This window comes from Perca fluviatilis, chromosome 20 (genome assembly GCF_010015445.1).
Source record: "Perca fluviatilis chromosome 20, GENO_Pfluv_1.0, whole genome shotgun sequence".
Lineage (NCBI taxonomy): Eukaryota > Metazoa > Chordata > Actinopteri > Perciformes > Percidae > Perca > Perca fluviatilis.
The window spans coordinates 13786467-13802360 of record NC_053131.1 but is presented as its reverse complement, the minus strand read 5'-3'; the positions used below and the strand labels follow the sequence as shown (position 1 = coordinate 13802360).

General features: G+C 40.9%; 1 protein-coding gene and 1 long non-coding RNA gene across 6 annotated transcripts in view; one reads left to right on the top strand and one right to left on the bottom strand.

The window, feature by feature from the left end:
• The window catches only part of stag1a (stromal antigen 1a), a 59098-nt gene that overhangs the window by 23146 nt on the left and 20058 nt on the right, over positions 1–15894 (top strand). For 3 of the 5 annotated variants that reach the window (XM_039785788.1, XM_039785790.1, XM_039785792.1), the window contains 7 exons: positions 11995–12217; positions 12585–12705; positions 12937–13092; positions 13390–13486; positions 13615–13691; positions 14560–14764; positions 15546–15697. In XM_039785788.1, the coding sequence (XP_039641722.1) occupies positions 12189–12217; positions 12585–12705; positions 12937–13092; positions 13390–13486; positions 13615–13691; positions 14560–14764; positions 15546–15697 (837 nt within the window). In that variant the 5' untranslated portion in view covers positions 11995–12188. Of the gene's footprint in view, positions 1–7383; positions 7405–11994; positions 12218–12584; positions 12706–12936; positions 13093–13389; positions 13487–13614; positions 13692–14559; positions 14765–15545; positions 15698–15894 lie in introns of those variants that run through there. The other 2 variants (XM_039785791.1, XM_039785789.1) reach the window with 2 other exon arrangements.
• Positions 5112–6036, bottom strand: LOC120549137. Its single transcript, XR_005637334.1, has 2 exons — positions 5569–6036; positions 5112–5406 (listed from the first exon to the last, which is right to left on the bottom strand). It is a non-coding gene; the product is annotated as an uncharacterized LOC120549137 (long non-coding RNA).

The window sequence follows — 15894 nt, the reverse complement described above, 5'->3', positions numbered from 1 at the left end:
CAGCTGGCGACTGTTTGACAAAACCCACTGCAAGTCTTCTCCTCTGTGTGGCCTTTACACACCAGCGCAGCCAATCAAATTAATATTACTTAGTGGATATTACAGCATGAGAATACATTCATCTCTGCCAGCTTGTCTTCAGTTGTTTGTATTTCCTTCTTACAACTCATTTCCATATAAATGGCCAAAAATGTTTTACAAGGATTTTTTTTTCTTCTCCTAAATAATTCATATTTTCAATTATTTGACTTTTTTTTTCCTTCTATTTTGTACTGTCCTAATCCCATTTCATAATTTACATATTCCTCTGATAGGTAGCCTGTTCGAAGTGTTAACCTAATACCCAGCTTTACTCAGCGTCGTACAGAATCAAAATCCTGAAATATTGACTGAGACAGAAATAGCTCTCAAGTCTTGATTGGCTATATTGATGGCAGCACATTCGGTAGGACATGTACAGTATCTGAGCAACCATCCTTTTTTTTTTTTAAGTCTTTGCTTTTTCCTTCCTTATGTTATTAGTCATGAATCCAGTCTTGTGGTTTTCCGTCTTAAAAACGTAGTCCGCGGTGTGAAGCAGGCGCTTTCTTACACTCCATCTCTAGAGATAATGGCCAATTATAGCAGATGCATTTCAGGTTATAGTTGTCAGAAGATTCGGGCCGGCACTTGCCATGACAGCAGGAATACCATATGTTTTTTAAAATCCATTTCAACATCAACAAAAATACATTAACACAAAACTTTTCTTTTCCACCTTAATTGTGAATCAAAATAGTTATCAAAATAAAAACATTATGGTAACACTGCTCACTCAGAGTAACATTAATAACACTGGTTGTGCTTTTGGATAGGGGTGTGCCAGACAGATACTCAGGATTGGTATCAATCTGAACTTTAAAAATTAACAAAAAAAAGAGAAACCTTTTTGCCACAACATGAACATATTATAAATAATAAATAAATGAACAAATTACATTGTGTACAGGCTAATGTTGAACTAACTAAAATGCAAAGGAATGTAAACAACAAAGACTTTTTAGGTCAAACGAGCTGGGCAATATATCAATATTAAATCGATATCGTGATATGAGACTAGATATCGTCTTAAATTTTGGTAATATCGTGATATGACATAAGTGTTGTCTTTTCCTGGCTTTAAAGGCTGCATTACAGTAAAGTGATGTCATTTTCTGAACTTACCAGACTGTTATAACTGTTCTATTATTTCCCTTTACCCACTTAGTCATTATATCCACATTACTGATGATTATTTATCAAAAAATCTCATTGGGTAAATATTTTGTGAAAGCACCAATAGTCAACACTACAATATCATTGCAGTCTATATCAAGGTATTTGGTCAAAAATATCGTGATATTTGATTTTCTCCATATCTCCCAGCCCTAGTCAAACTGCATAATGACACAAACCTTTAACAATTAACTTGTTGTCTGCGCTGTTGTCAACATTGAACTAATGAAGAACTAACTTAAGTGCAAAGGAATGGAATTGAATTGCCTTGTTGCTGAAAGGTGCTGTAGAAATAAAGTTGCCTTGCCTTACAACCTCAGCCTGTCAGTCAGTCATCAGGGCATAGAAACCACTGTTGTGCCTAGTTGTCTCAGAGGAAGTGTAACGTCAACAGAACCGCGACCGCTTTCGCCTCTCCATTAATATCATATCGCAGCAAACGCTGTCTGCGTTAAGTTTTGAAAAACCACACTTGGAAACCACTTTAGCGGCTTTGCTGTGACTTCAACAAAACTGCAAAGCCTACGTAGTGCGTGCTTGCGTGTGTGCTTGCGTGCGTGCTTGCGCGTGTGTGTGTCGGAGCGCCGCTCTCTGTCAATATGCAGAGAGGACACTTTTGGAACGCTGTTTATTTTAGATTTTTTTACAACGTAGTTAAGGCGGCAGCTGTGTCTTGCTCAGGCGGCCGCCTTAATTGAAAAGTGCTGCAGGAAACCCTGATGAGATCTTTACAGTATGATGCAGGCGAAAGCAATCATCACCTTATAGTTACCGCCTGTAAAATGTATCTTTTGGCGTGTTTCCATTACATGGTACCTGCTCGACTCTACTCGCCTCGACGCGCTGTGCGTCCGTTTTCCATTGCAGATTTTAGTACCGCCTCAGCGTGGCTGGTCGTCATAGCGATTGCCGTGGGCGTGGCTTAGTAGCGTTGCTTTTCCCATTTCCTGGTTCTCCGTCTCCGTAAACAACATGATATCAAAGAGATAGTTAACGTTTACTGCTCCAGATTTCCCACCGTGGTCAGAAAGAACAGGGGAGACACTTTGTTTCTCTCACATATATATGACTCCAGAGTCGCTACTCGCTGCGGAGATAATCGCCGTCACTCTCTCACTTCTCCCTCGCTCACCAGCTCCCCACACACACACACACACATCACACATGCACACATGCACACACCAGCGCACAAGTATAAACATCAGGCCACTTGTATGCTACGGAGAAAGCTCTGCGTGGAGCCTCCGGCAGCAAAAAACCACCGCTGGCTAAACTATTTAAAAATGCCGTCTCTCGCTAGCAATGCAGTGATCAGTGACGATTCTTTCCGACCAGTCAGCAGCCTGCAGGTTTTCACGTCACCTTTTCGGCTCGCCTCAGCTCGCTTGGAACCTCGACTGAGGTGGTACTAAAAAAAGTATCTGTTAGCAGGTACCAGGTACTTTTTTTCGTAATGGAAAACCAAGAAAGTAGAGTCGAGGCGAGTCGAGCAGGTACCATGTAATGGAAAAGCGCCATTTGTGGTGCTCTAAAATCTTTAAATAATTAAAGGGAAAATATTAAAAATACCAAGTGTACCTCGGTGTCCGAGATGTGCTTCAAATATTGTATGTCATATCCACATGTTCTGTGTGCACAAAATCATGTAATTTGCAATATTGTAGTATTTCTGTGGAGGTAGGAAAAGTGCCGAGCCCCCATTGCTACCTTGCTGAAGTGTCACCATTACGAGTGATGTTGAATCATTGCCAGCTGCAGTAGCAGTGTGATTGACCCTGCACTCTCTGATCTCCCTGTACAAGGAGGGAGAGAGGTTTCCTTTTGGGCATCAGTGAAATAACGCATAATAATAAGCTGTACGCTATTTAGTGACCATCTTCACTGTTGCCATAATGGTGTAGCTGTTTTAAGTTTAGAGCTGTAAAGATGTGTTAAATAGTTGTGCGAAGGGTCTTAGTAAAAGTGTGTTTCCTTTATGAGATTGCTGTTGTTTCTATTTTTTGCCTGGAGTTGTATTTTTAAACGATAAAGCCAAATTATTGTACATTCTCTTTTCATAGTTAAAGGGCGTGAAGTGACCATGGAAGACATTTGCTTTGGTGAGAGGCACTTTGTAAAACCAGATTTATGCTTTTCTGTCAAGGTGTTTTGGCTGTCTCACCCTAGAAGCCTCTGGCACTGGAATTGATTTATTACTCTGAATTTCACCCGTCGATTGTGACATACCGCTGCCTCACTAGCTGGATGTGTCGGGTTGTGTCACGCATTCACTATACCCAATGTTATTCTGTTTCTCTGTAATTAGCTCAGTGATATAGCCTGATGACAGAAATTTGTCTCTGGAATTAGTTTAGCCTGCTAGCTGTGTCTATAGCTACTACAATGGAGACTATTGCCATGCAGTCATTCTATAGCCAAAGTAATCCTGTTTCTTTACTTCAATTTGTAAAGATTATTTTTGGGGGGCTTTTCTGCCTTTTTGACAAGACAGCTAGGTGAGAAAGGGAGAAGACATGCAGGAAATTGTCACAGGTCTGATTCAAACCCTGGACCTATGCGTTGAGGCATAAACCTCTCAGTATATGTGCGCCTGCTCTACCACTGAGCCAACCCGGCCACTTCACTTTGTAATAGTGACAGTGGTGGCGTCGAGACTTTCCACTGGAAGTGGCTTTGCAAGATCACAAAATACTCATTTGTGCAGCGCCACTAAAGTAACAATTATTGAGCCTTTTTTCAAGTTGCTTTATGTTGTCTGCACTGTCCTACCAATAACTTTTTATCCTTCTGGTGGCACCTATTGAGCCCGTTCTTGTAGCCACCGAAACACCCTGATGCAGAAGGCGTTCAGAAAACACTACTGTGTTGAAAGAACACAAAGTGCTGCGTTCATGGGAGCTGTTGTTTTAGGTACTGGTGAAACAATGATCTGCATTCCAGAAAGGCTGGTTTGAATACATCCAATAGTTTTAAGGCCTTTTTAGATACCAAAGCATTGCACAACGGTTTATAATACTAAAATAATGGATTAACAACTCTACAAAGATGTAAAAGTGACCAATTTTCCATTATACCTTGTCACTACAGTCACAAGGTAAACAGTAGAAATATTCAAATGACAAACGCAGCACTTTTCTGGATGATGCTGCATTGTGTCGTAAGCTAGGTTAAACCCTGTTTTTTATTTTTTTGCCAGATCCCCCAATATTACAACGTGGCATCATGACTTTGTGTAAACATACACGCCACTTTCCTAAAGCCAAATGGCGTTTTATCTGTACACATTTTGAGCTATCCACATGTATGTCTACACTGTATACAGCGGATGTAAACATACATAGCATCGCGAGAACAACGTCACACGTGTGTGGAAAAAAAGAAAGAAAAAGGGTTGGGTTTAGGAAGAACAATGGGCAAAGCTTTATAAAATAAAATAAAAAAACAGTTGATAAATGCCACACGCAGGACACGATCCCAGCTCCCCTAGGTGAAAGTTCTGCGTTTTACCCATCCACCACCCCAACTAACATCCCTTTGCGGACTTCTGTCCTTTCATACCACTCGCTACAGCAATAATTCACACGTAATGTAGGTCAATGGCGGCAGAACGGCGTTGATAAACACGCTAAAAAGCGACTATGCGTCTTGATAACCCATACGAATTGGCGTGTCATACATACGCCACTTAATGAGATCAGTCTGAATGAATGAGGGGACTTTGTACACAGTTCTGTTTTCTGTCTGGATCTGGCCTGGGGGTGTAATAAGCCTGTGTTGAACAAGCCTGTGTTAAAAAGGAGCTGAATTGTTGGGGTGTATTGTTTCAGGAACCAGTGAATACAATCCAGGAAGCTCAGTTTGAGTAATAGATCAATGAATTTGAAGACGTGTCGTCAGTTTTTAATATACATTACACTGTTTATGTTACAAAGTAATTAACCAGGAATGTGAGCTTGCACGGCGTTGATTGGCCAACGCAGGGCCTTGGTAGATGGCGTTGGTTACACTGCATCCAGGCAAAAGTTGGACCACGTTAAACGGTTTTGCAGGCCGACACTGCGGTTTTTTTCTTGAAGCCATCTGTTTTAACACCCTTGCATTTGAACGCAGCCTTCAGGTTGGACTTTCAGTCTAGTCAAACCAAATTCTGACCTGAAGGTTTTGAGATAAAGATTTGTTAGGAACTTCCTAACATATTAATGCATTTTTTTATTTTTTTACTTTTACCCATAAATTTCCTCCACAGATTGTTACTATATGGTTATGAGGTTAAGATTTGTTGTAAAGTTTTAGCGAAATCATAGTCTGGCTTACCGGCTGTACAGTGCGGTCCCCTTCTGCTATCTCCGTCATTTATCTTGTAAGGGCATCGCCACTGCATCCGGGGCTTAGCGCCGCCTGAGCCGATTGTGATTGGTTTAAAGAAATCCAAACAACCCAGAGCGAATTTTTCTCCCCTGTACCAGAATGTTGTGTCGTGCAGCCATACCTGACACAGCACTGAGGATAAGTATGGCAGTGCAAGACGAGCAGAATTATGAATGGGATTAAATGGTGTGTCTATAAGGAAGGAAACACCAGGCTAATTTTAGTTAGCTATGTGACGGATGTATGAGATCATCAACAGAGTTCTCTTAGAGAGAGAGAGAGAGAGAGAGAGAGAGAGAGAGAGAGAGAGAGAGAGAGAGAGAGAGAGAGAAATCTGAAAACAACTTTCAGCAGGCGTCCTGTCCTCCACTCAGCCAATCAAATATGCCGTCACAGCCGGGCTTATGACCCACACCAGTTGCTATAGCAACACCGGCCTGCCTCCCAGAGAACATGACATGCATGTTAAGTGGTTCTCAGATGCTCGCTCGTTGTCTCTCTGTCTTGCTCTCTTTTAAGTAGACAGACAGACACACACACACACACGCACACACACACACACAGAGGATAAAGTGACTAGGCAAGCCAAAGATAGTTACCATAAGTGTTAACCCCTCTGTGTGTCTGTTTAAGCACGAGTGGTTACAGTTACATGCTGAATATCTTATCACTAAATTCATAATTTTTTTTGTGTATAAAATACAACTCAACTGCTTGACATGTGTAGTGCAGCATTTTCTCCCAACGATACAACAATCTGATTAACATCAGAGCAAAGTAAACTGCCTTTTCTTCTGTTTTGGGCCACTTATATATTTTTTTTTGTTGAGATTTTAAGACATTAACATAACAACCTGCACACAACACAATTTGCTCCACACAGCTCTACAAGTCTTTATTACAGTTTATATGGTTATTGGCTCCTTATGTTCCCCATAAATTCTCTCTCTGTTTAAAGTGGCTACATGAAGGTGTATTACTGTAATTGCACTGTAGTTTATTTTATTTATTTAGGGATTATTAGGTTCAGCCCAGGTGAAGTTTCTAAACATTTTTATTAGAGCTCAAACTCCCTTGATCCTTATTATTATTTTTTTTTCTTTTACACCCTTTAGAGATCTTTTACACCTACTGGAATGTCAGGGCAAATGTTTTGAAATGCGTCAAATAGAGAAGCTGCCCTCCAACCAGCCGTGCAACTGTCTGCACCCTTATTGCCAGAACTCCCCTGCTGGCTGGGTGTGTATTTGTGATCTAGGTGCACGCTAATTAGTGAGAACATTTCTTTCAGTACAAGACAACATATGGTAATACTTTACTTTAAGTTTTCTACATAAGAGTGACATGACACTGTCATGAATACATGACACTCACATGACACTGTCATGACACAGTCATGACACATGAACCCTGACCCTAACCCTAACCCTAACCATAACCATAACGTGTCATGACAAAACCGAATGACACTTACTAGAAAAGAGTTATGTCATAAACGTTTATGACTTGTTTATAATGTTTTATGACACGTTCATGACGGTGTCATGTCAGTCTTATGTAGAAAAGTTAAAGTAAAGTGTAACCCAACATATTAGCCATTAGTCTGGTACTATTTAATATAAATATTGAACTTTTCTAACTTCAGCCTTTTTATGCTGCATTTCAAGGCATTTGGGATATCCATATCGTGCTTGCTTTGCATTGAGCAACTGTGTCACTGGTCAGAGCCCACGACGCAGGTGCTGCACGAGTGGTTTCAATATGACAGGATGCATTGCACTGGTAAGATCTGTGGCTTTTCTAATGGCATTTAAGATTGCTTTGCTAGCTCACACAAACTGCAACACATGCGGGAGCCGGCCGCTTTGAGCTCTATTTGGGCTCTTCAGAAACTACCACGTCCATATTTTATACAGCAGTGTATTCGCAATACACATATAGCGCTGCTAAGTTATTACCGCCGCGGCTTCAGAATTTTATGAAATGTCATAAAGTCGTGATCGCACTACTCTGGAGCTGTCTGCTCCACTGAAGTCAAGCGAACAGTCATTCTCTCTCTCTCTCTCTCTCTCTCTCTCTCCCCTGTGAGGCTGAGCAACTGAGACAGTGACAGGACGTCATCACTCACGAAGTCATGACAACCGATAAACAACAGCACCAATACAGCGTTGTTCTCCTCAGGCACACTGTACAGTCTGTGTTCAGATGTGAATATTGGCTTGTTTTCTGTGATATTAAGTGTAATACCTTTTGGGTTTTGTCTCTAACCTGCATGACCACACACGTTGATCAGTTAACAGGGACATCGTAGCTCAGTTTAGGGCAGAGACGGCCACAGTTTGTGCTCCTTTGCAGAACCATAATATCATTGGTCAGTGCTGTTATTCCCATGTCACAGCGCAGCCAAAATGTACTGAACTGAGTGAACAGAAAGTGGCTTTTACATGTATAATTCATTATTCTGCTTGGGCAGTAACTGTTGACATTTTTAAGATTGGGATTGATTTATTGGGAGTATTTGTTTTCATTCATGCCTTTTAGAGTAAATAGCACTGAACTGAGAAAGGGTGAGAGAGGTGCAAAGTGAATACAGTTGGCAGCTTCTATTCTTTCCTCCAAAATTGAGGAACAGTTGAGCATACTCTCTGCAAATTATTCATAGCCTCCTGTTGAGGCTGCTACAATCTGTGTGTGTGTGTGTGTGTGTGTGTGTGTGTGTGTGTGTGTGTGTGTGTGTGTGTGTGTGTGTGTGTGTGTGTGTGTGTGTGTGTGTGTGTGTGTGTGTGTGTGTGTGCGCGTGTTTGTGCGGGTGTAAGAAAGCCAGAGAGTGCCAGTGTGTCGAGGAAATGAGAAAAAGCCAATGTGCGTTGAGGATTATTTAGTTGTTGGTCGATAATGGATCAGACAGGCTCCCAGTTCTCACACACACACACACACACACACACACACACACACACACACACACACACACACACACACACTTTGCCTCTTCCTCTGAGAAACAAACGTGACATAAGAGTTGATTCAAATGAAGTTGGCTTCTGTCGGAGAAAAATAATCTGATGATGATGAAAGGCATGCAGGGGAATGTTAGAGTGAAATATAAGAGCAAGCAGCTGAGATATAGCCTAACAGTCTGTGAAGTACAGAGGGATGATGGTGGAGGGTTAGCTATTGGGATAGTGGTGAAATGACATAAGAGCATCCCTACCTCTGATGTTTAGTGCTCTATCGGTCATCTAAAACTGCACGACTGTGGCTTTAATCCAGCTACTACCTACATTTTGTGATTGCTTATTGTTCATTAGTTATAAAGTAGTGCTGATTACCAGTCTCAAGTTTCTCAAGCAATTGGAGAATCAATATCACTTCACTGTGCTTGTGGTGTCTTGCATCTTGATTATTTTCAGCTACGGCTGGCTCTCTAAATGACGTGAAGTGTTTTAGTGGGATTAATCTGCAAATTAAAATCACTCAAGATGATTAGATTAGACAAGACTAAATGAGGTGATAATTCCTTAACACCAGCATCTTTGCTCACTGTCCTGTCAATTACAGCCAGATTTAGGCTACAGGCATTCGCTTCTCACTTCTCCACAACAGCAAGTGTAACATTTTTCCATCATTGTTTAGGTTTTTTTTGACGGGATTCTGTGCAGACCCTCAGGCGTTTCGTAGGTGTCCTTGTCTCCACATTGTTTACCGTTACTGTTGTTTTTTTGGTTGTTTAAATCACATCCCTGCGTCCCAGTTTACATTCTTCAGTGTGATTGTACTGCCTCTGGGCCCTTGGCCTTAGTTGGCATACCATACAGTACAATACAACAGTACTGCCAAAACAGCCAGGATGAGGCAAATGAGTCTCCCCTAATCTACCTATATATAGGTTCTGTTGGTACTGTAAAACTGGTCTCTCCAGTACAATTTTTACATCTTTTTTTGGCAGGGATGTGATTTTTGTGTGCTCGTGTAGGTGTACTATCTCTTAAATGTAGCGTAATAATTCTTAAGTTGAGTCTTAAACATATTGGAGTGTTTGATTTGAATGAGATATATAAAGGCAGTCATATCGTATACAGTATTTTATGAAAGGTTAATGGTTGTTTTACTCTATTTGAGATGTTTGCCATAATAAGTGAGATCTTGTTCTTCATTCTAAAAAGTGGAGAAAAAAGTTTTTCAGTGTAAGCTGCTGTGTGCAAAGCTTATACTGTGTTGATGAAACTTGTAAGCAGCCTGTGTGTGACTACATTTTAGGAGTTCATATTCCTTTTATTCTAGTATTCTATGTTACGTTTCACTGTTTCTCTTCCATAATTTTAAGTACTGCCCTTTTCCCTGATCACATGCCCGCATCTAAATGAAGTTTTGCACCTAAGAAGTTTACATCACATTCAGCATGTTTGCCTTGGAGTTTTTGTTTTAGTCTAAGTTAATGTACCTGGGTGTCAGCCTTTTCACATTACAGTCCCGCTCCCATTTGATTAAATGTCTTTCTAATGTTGACGCAGAGCTCATTGTGTGCAGAACAACATCTCCGTGTTACATATAAAGATTTTAAAAAGCAGGTGGATTTGTCATCTTTATTGTGGGATTTTGCAAGTTCAGCCCTGTTCACCCAGGTTTTCAAATGCTGTTCCACAGACATCCAGGATTATTTCCTTCACCATTTAGATGTGCATCCACATTAGTATCTTCCTCCTATGCATCCATCCTATATCCTTATGTAGGTTTAATGTCTTTGCAGCAGGAATATCAAGTGTCAAAATCCATCAGAAGCTCAAGTGCATGCAAGCGGGTCAAATCCCAGCCTCCTAACAGCCTTCTGCCTCTGATTTTATGAAATAATATTACAACCAACTAAACCCCACACAGGAGTACTACCTTTAAACATAGACTCTGTAGTTGTAACAATTGAAATCCTTTGTTCACCTGGAGTCTCCTTCTCACAGTCTCACAGTTCAGATGACAGCCTAGCTGTGTGCGAACACTTAGCCAGAAGGAGGTGTGTGTGTGTGTGTGTGTGTGTGTGTGTGTGTGTGTGTGTGTGTGTGTGTGTGTGTGTGTGTGTGTGTGTGTGTGTGTGTGTGTGTGTGTGTGTGTGTGTGTGTGTGTGTGTGTGTGTGTGTGTGGGAAACAGGGGGCTCTCCTGCCCATGCTATTCCTCAGTACAAAAACAGTGTGGAAGATCGTATTTAAATACACACTCTCTTAGCCTGCCCCCTACTGTTGCCCAGACCTACTTTCAAACACACACATATACACTCACACACACTCTGGGGAAAATAGACCCTTAAAACACTTTGTAGGTGAATCAGAACTGGACAGGAAGTGAGCTGTGAGTTAAATGAGTGTTTGGTGATTTTTCTAAACCCACTTTCCCCAGTTAACACTCAATTAAGCAGTTTGAAGATTGACTTTGGCCAGAGGACTTTGTGGATCATACTGCCTCTTGTGGTTAAGAGTGGTATAGCTCCTCATCTGCTCTTTGCTCTCATTAGCATATGAACGGGTCAATAATAATGTTATAGTTAACTTAGCTGACTGTGAACTTTCCCTCACTCTCAGCTCTGGCTGCAAGGCATTTTGACATTGTTTCATTGAGTTTGCATCATTTGTGTCACCTGGGAATTTTCACAACTCATAAAAAGATTTCTGGAAATCATATTTATCTCAAGCCTTTCTCTAACAAAGACTGTGCTTCATTTTCATTTTTTTTATTTTTTATTTTTTTACCAGAGGACATTAAGTCACAGCACTTCTCTGCCTTCTGTGTAATTTGACTTTCCAAAGTTTCTAATGGTGTAATATCACACTTAAAGCTGATCTTACTCTTCATTTAATACAGGAAGCCTACTTAGAGTAGTTTATGTGCTGTGGTAAAATTTCTAACAATTCTGAAATTGTTTTAACAACAACACTCCTGTGGACAAATCCTCACTACACGCCCCACAATATTTTTGCTGTTGTAGTTCTAAAAGTGGCCAGTTGGTGTCCTCCTCTCCCCATGTTCACCTCCACAGGCTGAGTAAAAGAGTGAGCTGTCTCTCTCTGCTTTCACTGACATTTAACAATTGCAACACTGTGGACACTGAGCCTTCACACATCAAATAAACTGCCCCATGTTAACTATAATGTTAAAAACCACGTAGAGCATGTGTCACAGTTTTTATTTAATAAATCATCGCTTATTTGAGGCGATCACTTCATTACCTCTTTAATAATTTCCCTTTACGTTCTACATCCAATTTCTGTTTATGTGCACATGCTTAGCTATAGCTGCAACAGATCCTCTCTATCACTTAGGGCTGTTACTGGTTTGAAATGTATGTTTTAATAATTATGTTCTCCCTTTCTCTGTGTCTTTTCCAGGAGCTGAAGAGAGTTAAGTGCCAGCAAGTTGAGTGCAGTCCGTCCTGGAGCCTCTCCTCCCCGCCCTTCCAGAATTTTCCCCCCCGACCGAGCTGCTGTCTTGTGCCTCCCGTCTTTGAACCTGAAACAACACTCAGTCCTGAAGACACACATTAACAGAGTTACACACCCGATCGCCAGCCCCACTAACCAGGATGATCACCTCGGAGCTCCCTGTCCTACAGTGAGTGAAACACAATTCAGAGAAAAAGAAATTGCATGCATTTCACAGTCAAGCAGAAAAAAAAGCTTTAAAATACTTCCAAAGTGGTGCTCTTTGTACTTTTTAGAGTGGATGGTACTGGTAAACCCCTCTGTGGCCCCAAATGAAACTGATACTTAAACCTTTGTTTGAAATTGTGAATGACTCACATTTGTGTCTACATAAACATATGATCTTTGCACAGTATGTGAAAACACAAGTGAGCGTGTCGATGTTTATACCTCAATTAAACAAATACTTAGGTAGGGTAGGTTTGTTTTTCATAGTTTCACATAAAGTGTAGTTGCTTTCGTATGCATACAAGTCTTTTGTGTTTTCGTGCTTTCAGGGACTCATCCAATGAGTCTGGGGCAACAGACGCAGTGGGCTTAAGTATGAGCATGAGTGAGATTGAAGATCCAGAGGTGAAAGGCAAGAAGAAGAGAGGGAGGCCTGGAAAACAAGCCCCGGTACGATTCTGTGTCAGTGGAGTGCGTGTTAAGAAGGAGGAAATGAGTGAGAGAAGCCTGGTTAACAATCAGACTTTATATGGGTCTGTCTCTGTTTTTGTGTTTGTAATTGTACGAGCGAGTGCATGCAGTGTATGTCTATGTTTGTGTATGTTTATGTTTCTCGTGTGAATGTGTTTGGGTGTTCTTTTTTTTTCCTCCCTGTGTAATCGACGTCTCCGTCCCCTACAGACAACCAATAAAAAGCCTCGGAAGACACCGGCAGAAAAAGCTGTGGGCGTAGCAAGAGGGCGCGGGAAAGCCAACGGTGTGGCTCAACATAACGGAGACGGCGGAGACCCCGTCACTCTGTTTGAAGTGGTCAAACTCGGCAAGAGTGCCATGCAGGTGAGTGAATCAAGTTGTGTTTTTCATTTTTAGAAGTATCCATACTCACCATGTAAGCTTGTGAAATACATGCATTATTCAATCAAATATATTCAGTCTTTTCTGCTTATAGCTCACACAATGTTTCTATTTAAAAACATGTTGCACTCAGGTTTCTCCTTTGGGGGAGCTCATGTCAGTCCCCTGTACTATGGTTGTTAAGTGTGTGTGTGTGTGTGTGTGTGTGTGTGTGTGTGTGTGTGTGTGTGTGTGTGTGTGTGTGTGTGTGTGTGTGTGTGTGTGTGTGTGTGTGTGCAGTCTGTGGTGGATGAGTGGATTGAGTCGTATAAACAGGACAGAGACTTGGCGCTGCTGGACCTCATCAATTTTTTCATCCAGTGCTCAGGGTGCAAAGGTAAGACTAGTGAAACCACTGCAGCGTAGTTTAGCCACAACAATCATTCCCTTGTGTACACGTGTCAAACAACTGGAATAACAAACGTGAATTTGATTTAAATCCTGTCGTCATTGTTCTGTGACCAGGCACCGTGAGGATTGAGATGTTCAGGAACATGCAGAACGCAGAGATCATCCGCAAGATGACCGAAGAGTTTGATGAGGTAACTGTCTGCTTCAGTCAGAGAGTAATTCATGTTCAAGTGAAATTGTTGTCTTGTAGTTGGCTGCAAGGATGGATTGCTGTATTTATCAGCCAGGGAAATACGTATGTTGTCTATTAGGGCCGCTTGATCGACAGTTATTTTGGTCAATATTGAAATCATGATTATTTAACTTTGACTTTTGGAAAGATGTTGCATTTATTGAACTTAAAAAAAAGTGAAAAAAACACCTTCAACAGTGAAATGTCCCTTAATACTTTTCCCATTAAACTTTTTGAATTCCCCTTCAGAACTCAAGACAAAATAAGAGTTTACCTGCAAACTGTATTGTGCAAAATTATCGTTTTTCTCGATTACATTGTTTTTCTGATCGTTAGGAGCCGAAATCGCGATCAAAATTTGATTAATTGCGCAGCCCTAGTGTTTATAGAAGCTGTGTGTACAGTGTGTGCTCTTCTCAGGTTCTGGTCATAGCGACAATAATCCTCCACAGGATAACGAAGGCTTCAAATGGATTTGAAAATGGATTTTGATGGGTCTTTGATGCTTTTTAAGCTAAGTACCCCTTAAGTGAAAGAGAGACGGATCAGAGACCCCCTGCTACTGCATGTATAAAATTACGTAGCATATTAAACTGGGCCTCCAGTAACGTGTGCCTATCATCAATATTGTATTTTTCACAAATAGGCTGATTTATATTTGCTAATAATATGTGGGATTCATGTTAAGACCTTTTCATTTTTGATTAAACTTAACAAATAAAACAATAATTTGGATTTGAATTTACTTTTGCAGTACATTGACTTGGACCAGATCATCCTGATAAACGATAATGAAGTGTCTTTGATCACTATGTTTCTGTCAACAGGACAGCGGCGATTATCCTCTCACCATGCCAGGGCCCTTGTGGAAGAAGTTCCGCTACAACTTCTGCGAGTTTATCAGCGTTTTGATCCGCCAGTGTCAGTACAGCATCATCTACGACGAGTACATGATGGACACGGTGATCTCCCTCCTCACCGGGCTCTCGGACTCTCAAGTGCGAGCCTTCAGACACACCTCCACATTAGCAGGTAATGACACCAGCTTTATTAAGGACAGTTCTTATCATAACAATAAGAGATTTATTGGCACAGCACGTTGCTAAACCGTATTTAAGTGAGTTACAGACACCTCCACATGGTTCCGGCAATAAATGATAACCCCACTAATGATTTTTGTTTTGGTAGCGCTACATTTTACAATGATAATAAATACAGGTCCCAAGTGTCTGTTAAGAGAATAAAGCAGTAACGAAACAAGTAAGATTAACGGTAGACATGCCACCCGTCAATTATAAAGTTGTTTGATTTGAGGAACCATATATTGTCACGTATGTGTGACAACAGCATTCCCTGTTACATCTTCATGCTTCTGATATACCATATTTGCATACTATTTTCATACTATTTTATTTGACACAATAAAAATTCAAAAAAAGATTCACTGTGATTCCTGTGTTGTAAACTTGATATTGTACAATTGAATCTACACTTGTGTGCAGGTAAGACCGATAATGTCACATAAAAAATGTATTTCTCAATATGTATGTGGTTTACAGTTGTCTGTTTTGTTAATCATTTTATTGTTTTGTATTAAATATTATGGTTATTATTTCATCTTAATTTTTGTCTGAGTAAGTGGTGATGACGAGTGGTGGGGGTTAAGGGGGGGAGGGGATGTGTTCATGCTGTGAGCTGTATGTTCTTGGGTTTTTGTTAAATCAAACTAAAAACTGTTCATCTTAAAAAAAATTATTTGCTGCTGGGAAAACTTATAGCTGAGCCTAATATGTGCCTTTTTGTCTCTGCGTAGCGATGAAGCTGATGACAGCGCTGGTGAACGTGGCGCTGAACCTGAGCATTCACCAGGACAACACCCAGAGACAGTACGAGGCCGAGAGGAACAAGATAGCCGGCAAACGAGCCAACGAGAAGCTGGAGCTGCTGCTGCAGAAGAGGAAGGAGGTTGGCTGCTGTGTGATGTGACTTTTCGGGTTTTGATAGATATCAGAATCTAAAGCTTTTTATGCAGAATTTTCATGCATAGAGCTGGGATTTTCGCTCAACTCAGTGTATTGTGATGTGCTCTATCAATTAGGAATAACGGCTGTTATCACTGTTGAGCTTGTTGGGATATTCTGCTGTATATCAAAATGTTTGTA